This window comes from Tupaia chinensis, unplaced genomic scaffold (genome assembly GCF_000334495.1).
Source record: "Tupaia chinensis unplaced genomic scaffold, TupChi_1.0 Scaffold000290_1, whole genome shotgun sequence".
NCBI lineage: Eukaryota > Metazoa > Chordata > Mammalia > Scandentia > Tupaiidae > Tupaia > Tupaia belangeri.
This window is the reverse complement of record NW_006159775.1, coordinates 4,547,676-4,557,087: the sequence shown is the minus strand read 5'-3', so window position 1 is coordinate 4,557,087 and position 9,412 is coordinate 4,547,676. Positions and strand designations below refer to the sequence as shown.

The window sequence follows — 9,412 nt, the reverse complement described above, 5'->3', positions numbered from 1 at the left end:
CACCCTTTTTCAATTAGAGAAAGCTGAATTGAAAAAGAATATTTATTGTATGTTATATATATTATATATATCATAATTAAAAGTGCTGAGAGTAGGAAAGAGCATAAAGAATGAAGCAGAAACATTTATGAAGAAAAGTGCAGGGTGACGATTCGCTTTTTCCTGATTAGGATTTACCTTGCCTTTGTCCTTCCAGGATCACGTAGGTTGATCTGTGGTTTAGCCATGAAGGTCATGAAGGAGGCTCAAAAGGCAAGATGCGGTCTCCACCCTAACTCAAAAGTCAGTTTTATGATAACATTGCTTGATACGTGTTGATTTAGGTTAAGGGTTTTGTTTTGTTGCTCAAAATCAGCCCGGAGGATTAAAAACTTCTTTTTTTGCAAGAGCTTTTTCTTTCTTCCTTTTTCTCTTTCTTTCACTTTTTGTTTGTTTGTTTTTTAAATTCCCAGAGGGTGTATGCACTGATCAGAAATAGAGGAAGAGAGTAGGAGGGAAGGAGGGAGAGGGAGAAGGAACCCCTCATAGGCCATGACCATGTAATTGCTTCTCTATTACTCAACTCATTGGGATTTGAGGCATGGATGCACACGTGCCCAATGTGTTTTTCTAGCCATTGAGGCTGGGATTCAGACTATGGTTGGCTGTGTGGGATCCAGCTCCTCTGACCACTAGGCCATGGAGCCTGCCTGACCAAAAAAGCTTTGGACTCCCATTAGTTATTTTAAAAATTCCAAAGCCCAAGAATCAAGTAGTAGCAAAGTGAAAGCCAAGTCAGTTTTGTACTTTCAAGACCCCTCTACTTGTCACATATGGCTTGAAAATACTGCAGTGCCTCACTTTCCAATTCTTTACTTTTAAAGCCATTTTTATTTACTTTCATAATCTCAGGATTCCAGTGCCTTTGGCTACTTGAGAAAAGTCAAAAAGTGACTGATGGGAAGATAGAAACTTCCAAGATGACGGGACTGAAAATTTCACAGCGTTAATCCTTGACTCACTATTGTACTCCTTTAAGAGTTGACTTGGGTAGGGACCAGCAGATGGCATAATGGTTTTGCTGCTGGATTCTCACATAATCTACCGTAGTTCGAGTCCCGGACCTGGTGGCTTAAAGCTCACACTGGGTGTGTGTGCTTTGCTGGGTGTGTGTGCGTGCATGTCCAAAATCCTGAGAGGAAAATAGAGGAGAATGAATTGCAGTGTGGCCATTCCCCACCACCCCCCACCACCCGGGGCGTGATTTCTCACTTTCCATCTCTTTGGTGAGCACATGCACCCTAGCAAAAATCTCTTAAAAAAAGGAAACTATTGACTGGGTGGAAAAACCTGACACCCTGTGGCCATATGTGGTACTACAGATTCCTCTTCACCTAGGTGTAACGGTTTGTAAATTCTTCCTAGCAACTTCGTAGACACAATGAGAGGAAGAGGAAAGGTGTGTGTACTGTAAATCTTTTACATGGTCCAAGTTTTACCCGTGTCATTTAGTGTTTCCACGGAGTCATCTCTTTGCTCAAAGAGCAGGAGACATGCTCAGAGTCTCTCTTTACAAGCAGGAGAGTTTTCTTTGCATTTCCACCTGTCACTGACTGGGGAGTTATCAGCTGAGAATTGTCTTCTGTTTTTTAGCCTTAGAAGAAAGGAAGTAAAGGATCAGAATAAGGCAGTTCATGCACTACAAAAATAAAATTTTTTTTTGATTTTTTTTAAGTTGGAAGTTGAGGGTATCAGGGCAGTGCTGCCATGGAATGAATGAATACACAACGGGGAGTTAGGAGGCGCTTCGATTGTCACAACCTGTATGTCATTTACTCTCCACGGGTCTCATTTCTATGAAATTAAGACAAACTAGACAATTTCCAAGGTTCCCTCTGGCTCTGAACAGCTATGATCTGCCCTGCACTCTTCCTCCTGAACAGTGATAGATTCGTTCTTATTCACTCTTAAAATTTTAAAAATATTTACTCTAAGGCACTTGTGCTTGCTAGAAAGACACACAGAGAAAGAGGGAGAGAGAGTGAAGTGAGAACCCCCCCCCCAACACACACCCAAGGGAGATGGCCATGCTACAGATCCTTCTCCCCATCTTCCTCTCAGGATTTTGGGCATGCACGCACATGTGCCTGGTGTATTTCTCAAGACAGTGGTCTAAGACTCAAACCGTGCAGTCGGTCATGTGGGATAAAACCATTTAATGGGACCAGCAGTTAGCGTAATGGCTGTCACTGGACTCCCATGTAGTCGACCGCGATTCACGTCCTAGAACCCGGTGGCTTTAACTCACGCCGGGCACATGTGCGTGTGTGCCCAAGATCCCAAGAGGAGAATGGAGAAGGGATTGTGGTGTGGCCATCCCGCCTGGAGGGTGATTTCTCGCTTTCTCTCTCGATCTGTCTGGTGAGTGCACGTGCCCTATAGCAAAAACCTCTCCAAAAAATAATAAAATAAAATAAAATAAAATAAAACAAAGCAAAACATCTAAATAACCACATCACTGACAGGCCCCAAATCTGTTTTTTGTTTGTTAGTTTGTTTTGTTTTTTAAATTTTTTTCATCTTTACCCATTACTGTTTCTAGTTCTGAGATCACTCTTAGCTAAGTCCTTCAACCATACCTACTACTTTTCAATTTCCCATCTCTTTTAGGGCTCACCATGTAAGTCAGCTCATGGGAACACACTGACCTTTTCGGTTCATTTTACACCCAGGAACGAATGGAAGTGACTGACCTAATTAAACTATAACAGAAGTTTATTCACAGGTGATACGCACTCCACTGGGACCTCTAAACGAACTCCTGTCTGCTTTCGTTGTCTACCCAGATATTCTACAATGCGTGTATGCTTCATCGAGCGCATTCCTTGAACTGCTTCGTGTCTCCTGTGGCTGCGGTCGTGGTCTTGGTCTTGCTGGCATGGACTGGCCGCCATTGGAAACGTAATGGCACTCGTGCCGTCACTCAATAGGACCTTCAGCAGCATCTACCTTTGAAGATACAACAATGCCGACGTGAGCCCTGGTATGCGGGCCTGTACAGTTTCCGAGGAGACAGATTCGCACGTGAGTTCTATCAGTATAAAGAAGCAGTACCTAATCAGCTTGTAGATGACGGTAAATCCCAAAGGACACGTATGAATTATTTAGGCAAGGAGGAACCGGCCACATCTTAAGGAAAAATTTAGTTCAGCAAAATAAGAACGTATCTAGCACTTATTGTTTTCAATAATTTGGCCTTTTCTAACCTCAGCTATATAGGACTTGGAGGACATTTTATTTTAACCCAACTATTTCTAAATTCAAATTAGCTTTGTAAAACCCAACCGGAGTCCAATATCCTAGTGTACATCTGACGTTAAGTACTCCTAGGAGCTCAAGGTAGATCCTTGAAAGTTTCTACCAACCTACGTCAATCCCGTAATTACATAAACCTAACTGTATGTTAGTTAAGGAGATAGTAGGTTTGGGGGCCAGCAGACGGTGGAGCAGTTGCATCGCTGGACTTCCACGTGGCTAATCATAGTTTAAGTCCCGGACCCAGTGACTTGAAACTCACGCCCAGCATGTGTGCATGTGTGCCCAAGATCCCTGGAGGAGAAGGGATTGCAACATGGCCACCCCCCTCGGGTGGGGGCTAATTTCTCAAGTTCCCTCTCACTGTCTCTCTCTCCATAGGTTTTAAGTACTTGTGTTCAAAGTTTGCCAGTTCATCTGTATTTGTCCTCTATCTCCTGATCACATCAGATTCTCGTGGAATGCCATCAGGTTGCCTGGTCACCAGCCTTTGACTGTGTACAGTACCTGCTCTCTTCCATCCCTTATTAATACAGAACGTGCCAGCAGATACACTTCCTACTCCTTAATGATGATGGGGAAGAGAAGTCTTAGAAAACTGTGTACTTGGTCTGACTCAAGGACTGACAGCAAGAAGAGCAACTTCGAAAATTTTATTTATAGACATTTCGGAACCATTTAAATCTAAACAGACAACGAATTGTTTCAGACATAACATACGGTATTTTTCTTGAGGTACACATGGAGCCCATTGGATAATGCACTCGAAGGTAATGCAACTGTTAACCAGGAGTTTGCAACCAGTTTCCAACCGCAGCGACTGTCAAGACGATCACAAAAGTCTTTGAGAAGAACACACCATTTCCGTTAAAGTGAAGGAACATCCCTTAAATTCTTAACGAATTGAATTCCATCTGTAGGCTTAGCTTAAACAATATTTGAACTGGACCTTAATACAAAAATGGGAGAAAAGGTTTATAGCTACAAAATTTTCTGAGCCCTACGACATGAGATTGTAAACAAAGGAAATTCGCAATCTGATAAGCTCTATTACAAAATTTATAGCCTAAAAATTAGAGCAGCAAGATCACATAAAATATTTGTATGTAGTTTGAACTGAAATTGCATTTACTCCTTGTTTCTGGCTATCACAATAAGACAAAATTTGAAACATCACGTTTTGAAGACTAAACAGTGGGCCTTCATATGCTGTGACTGTAAGAATCCCTTATTATGAGCTCATGGCATAAAGTCCCACTTGCCATCATTTGCACTCTGGGCCCAGCAGCCTGGTGCTTCTAGATTACTTGAAACATAGTGGAAATTGGCATAATGGGCATATTTCTGAAATATGTGTCCAACAGCAGATTTAACTTGTCTGGTAAAAGGAATTAAGATTTCTTCTGAACAGTTCATTAGGTTCTTTGGACAACTATTTTGTTTTCCAGTTTGTTATTCAAAACATTAATCTTATGCTCATTAGGCATGATGAGCAGTGATGTGTTATACAATGTGTTTGCAAAATAAAGGACCCTCTGTCCATCCACAGCCTTCCCCCAAACTTCTCAGGGAGCTGTGCGGATGAGATGCAGGTGGATCTGGAATGTGAGGAGGGGCTTTATGCACGTGTCTAACACAGGTGGAATGTGCCATCAGAACATTTCCCCACAGGATTGCTGTATTTCTACACGATACAAGAATACGCATCACCATTTAGCTGAATGGGCAGTTCACTGCAACTTCATAAACTTGAACGGTATATGTGGGTTGACTAAGTGTTAGTGTAAATTTCACAGTTCATAAAGTTGAGCAGCTGAACTTAGAGAACTTGCAGGCGTTTACAAGATTCTGAGAAGGAACTGATCTGGGAGTGTGTGAGTTCTTCCTCCTAACACGAGTCAGGTCCACATACTGCATTCTAGCTTGGCTTGGTTTATTTTGGATTTTCTTTTCAAATTGGGACCATGAGGAACCTAGCCATGAATGTAAGGACTCTTAATGGGTTTTGTTTAGACAGACCTTTTGCCTCAAGCACCATGGTTATTATTCTGATTTCGGGGCCCTACCTGAGCTGGTTGGTTAGAAAAGATCCCGTTTATGGGGCTCTCTATGCATCACTTTTCATGGCAAAAACACAGAAGAGAAGGGCTGTTTCCTTCTCACCCTGCTCTGCATTTCTCTTCATGGTTTCCTCAAGGCTATGAATGCCTTGTCTAACCGGGATGCCTTGATTCTCTCCACTCAGCAATGACAATCACATCTACTTATGGCTTTTGGAGCTGCCAGAAGGTATTTATTACCATCAAACAAGTTCCAAGTGAAAGAAAACACTAGCCACTGAGAAACAGAGGTACTTTCTGCTTCCAATGCATTCCAAGTTGTCACAATGTTGTAGGGTTTCCTTTATATCTTTTAATAGAGGCTGCCATTTCTTTGAACTGTGGATCCCTTAAAGTTGAGACACACTTAACCCTCCATATGCCTAGCTATCCAGAGGATTTCATGTCTCTCTTACCCACATATCCATCATCTCAGTCACTGTGATTTTAAATAGAAAAACTATGTGCTCCTTGAGGGCAGGGCAGGTCTTCTCTTTGACATGGTAGATTGGTGACTCATGGCGTCCAGGCCACACCAAGTGGTAAGTGAATGTTTAAGGAATAAAGGCACTGAGGACCAGCATCCCTGGCCTCATGGGGCCTCTATATTGCCAATCGATATAAACTTGACATAAATATGCTAAAGACCAAAACAAGTAAACGAAAAGAAAACAATTCTAATTTGTGTAACGTTCTTGCAAAAGAAAAAAGGAATCATTTACTTATGTGGTACAACCTTCATAATAAACCCAAAGCAACCCCGATCCTTCCTCCTGAGTAGGAGAATCGTGTCCAAGTGCGAGGTGTTTTAAAAAGGTTTCAGCAAAGGTTTGCCAGTGAAAACTGGCAACTTGTCAATGACATTTTTTCTGTTTCGAATTGGGAAGAGAAGTTCCAAGAGGTTGACTTTATGATGGGAGCGAGTTGCCTCTCACCTAGAAGGATGTTTTCTTAACAACATGGGTCGCATGTTGTAGGACTGCAGTACCAGAAACTTCTCCACAGATGTGTCAGTTACTGTTGAAGAGGTGTTCCAGTTTGATCATTTATGAGGTATTCCGTTTTACCTAGAGTATTTACATTTTGAGAGACACGTTAGGAGGAAAAAAAAGGATTTTTTAAAAAGGAAATCTATGATGGAAAATGATAGATTCACCTCAGTGCACCTCAACTCTAAACAATGATGAGATGGATTAGGAGTATCTTTCTAATGCCAACAAGTAATACATTTCACAGGTCTACAAAAACTAGACTGGTGGATCTTGTCTTTAAATGTATTTATTTATTTTGGTGCAAGTCATGCAGCATCTTGTTGGCTGGCCTACTCTATCTAGTGTGCCCCTCCCTCATGGACTCTGTATATCCAGAATCTCGGGACTGACTCTCGGGGGCAGAAGGGGAGGCAGGGCTATTCAGATGATGCCTCTCTAACAAAACAAACATTTTTCTAAGACATATATTCCTTCATGAGGTCAACAATGATGATGATGTCATTGTATTTTGGAATATTTAATCACACTTAGCAAACATTCTCAGATTAGTGTTCTGGAATTCTTGGAATAAAAGCATGGCAATAATGTATTTTATTTTTTGTTGGAAGAGAAGAAACAAGAGGTTTATGAAATAAGTAAGTATTCTTATTGATACTGCAAGAATGACTCAGCGGATGTAGCATGTGTAATAATAAAAACCGGTGTGTCTGATTTCGCAGCCGTCTAAAGCAAATGGTAGGTTGCAAAAACCCAAGAGCATGGGATGCTCTTCAGACCTCCCACTATCAGATATTAGGAGGAAGATTCTCTAACCCAAGAACAATCATGCAATGGGAATGGCCATTGCCCCAGACACTGGCATGAGAACATTCCATGCAAAATCCAGCTGATAATGGGCTGACAAAGCAAACCTAATTCTTCAATTACAGACTCTCTACCATTCCAAGTTTTCAGTGATGAAGTCTAATAAGGTTGAGCTTCAATTGCTGGGGTTCTGAGAATCTTTGGAATCATTCTTTCCACAAATCCTAAGAAAATCAACTTCGTAACGGTCCCCAAACCTCAGTGGATATTGGAAAGTGAGCAGGTATTGTCTAAATTAACAAACTCAAAATTATGTTTAAAATAGATATTTGTGTGCGTGTATATATATATATATACATACATACACACAGACACACACGTATATCCATATTCTGTTTTTTCTCCTGCTCAATGAAATTAGCAGCAGTTACAGATAAATTATTGTGGTCATGACTCATATTATTTCTAAGGACATCACATATCCTCTTGCCATACATGACTGTTGGGAAATGTCTTTTGATAAAAAGATCCCCACCAAGCATATCACGTATAAGTGTCATTTCATATCACTAACATTTTCAGGCACAAGAGTAAAACAATCAGCAGTAAGCAATCCAAATGACAGAGCACAGAACGTAGTTAATTGTCTAAAGTCACCCCCCACCCCCCCCAAAATAGGGAGTTGTTCAAAAATGTTTTTTAAAGATTCTCATGTCTTTCAGCTTTGGCTATTTTGTAATAAATATCATACCTTCTCACATAAACCTACTCGGGTAAGAAGATTTCTCTGAACATGCCGTTTTCCTTTTAGCAGCTGTTGAGTGTTGAGTGACGTACAAGGCACACCTCTAAGTGTTCTGTACAGCGTCTTTATTGATGTACAAAATAGCCTGTTCACCATTCAAAAACGTAATCTGCATAGTAAGAGTATCTCTTATCCCTATTTACAGAGAAGGTTGTTTTTTTTTTTTTTCTTTTTTTAGTGCAAAAACATGAAGTTGTGTCCCAGCCCACCCCTTCTAGCACACACGTTTATCAGTTCTGTTCCATGCTAGCTGGGGTTATTTGGCTATATTTTGGGCCTCCAGCCATTAATGAACTGCATTATTTTTTTCACCTGCAGTTTGCTCAATTTGAAATCCTCTGAGAGGATTTCTTCTGTCAATTGAACAAGCAAGTTCCCATCAATCTTTTCCGTGACAAAGAATGCTATGACATCTTCAGACAGACCAATGAACCGCAGTGACTTGGATACTTCCTCTATGGAGAGTCCCGACAGGTCAGTGGGCGGTTGCCATGGGGAGCCATCCCCACAGGACCGGGGGGCCAGCTGGAGGTGGAGTGGGGATGAGAAAGGGTAAGAAACAGAGAAGATATCCTGCATGCCCTTTTTAACAAAATACTGGTCTTCAGTGAGGTCTGGGGACCCAGACTTGGGGTCTTCCTCAGCACCATCGATTTTCAGAGGCAAAGGAGATGTTTCGGAGGCAGCTTTTTCTTCTACTAGTTTTGGGGCTCTGGGGGGTAAGGCAGGGCATGAGAGACTCTGCTTTGCTGTGCCAGCTGTGAGAGTTTTCTCGTCTGTGCTCTCCAGAGAGTAGCTGGCTGACTTGGGACAACCAGAGACGCTGCTACTGAATTCTGCAGTGACTGCGCTGGGAGGGCTGGTCAGGAGCTCACAGCCATCGAAATCGAAGGGTGCTGGGCAATTTCTCTTTGGTGTGCCTGGTGTCTTCTGTCTAGGGTAACTATAACTCCTGCTTGGATCCAGCAGGAAATCACTCCTGGTCTGGCTCTCTGAGGCTCCTGAATAATGGTTAGGCCATGAGAGTCGGGAGCTCAGGGCTTCAGCCGAAGGGCTTCCAAATGGGGATTTCAAGTCCACAGAATCCATTTTCACTCGGTTACATGGATAGCAGGAAACAGGAACACTTTCAGAAGGACTTGTGTCACTTTTAGTAATGCTGCTGAAAAGCAAACACAGAAAGGGAAATTAGTCAAAAACTAAAAGTAACAAAAAAAGCCGAATCCCATGCCTTTTGCTATTTACCAATGTTACTTCCACATAGAAAAGTGCGGTCAGGAAAAAAAAAAGTATTTCTTTTCAGGAATTCAGTAAAGTATCTGCTAACTTTATTGGATTAAAAATAATCTTTGCATTAATAAAGCATATTGGCAATTATGGATATGTACATATTACATATGGATATATAATATGCTATA

General features: G+C 41.6%; 1 protein-coding gene across 2 annotated transcripts in view; it reads right to left on the bottom strand.

Moving 5' to 3' along the window:
* Positions 1-4,414: 4,414 nt before the first annotated feature.
* GAREM1 (GRB2 associated regulator of MAPK1 subtype 1) overlaps positions 4,415-9,412 on the bottom strand; it is a gene marked incomplete at its 5' end in the record, with an annotated part of 245,230 nt that continues 240,232 nt past the window's right edge. Inside the window, 2 exon segments of one of the 2 annotated variants that reach the window (XM_006150580.3) lie at positions 4,415-6,460; positions 7,941-9,156. In XM_006150580.3, the coding sequence (XP_006150642.2) occupies positions 8,259-9,156 (898 nt within the window). 2 annotated transcript variants of the gene reach the window in all.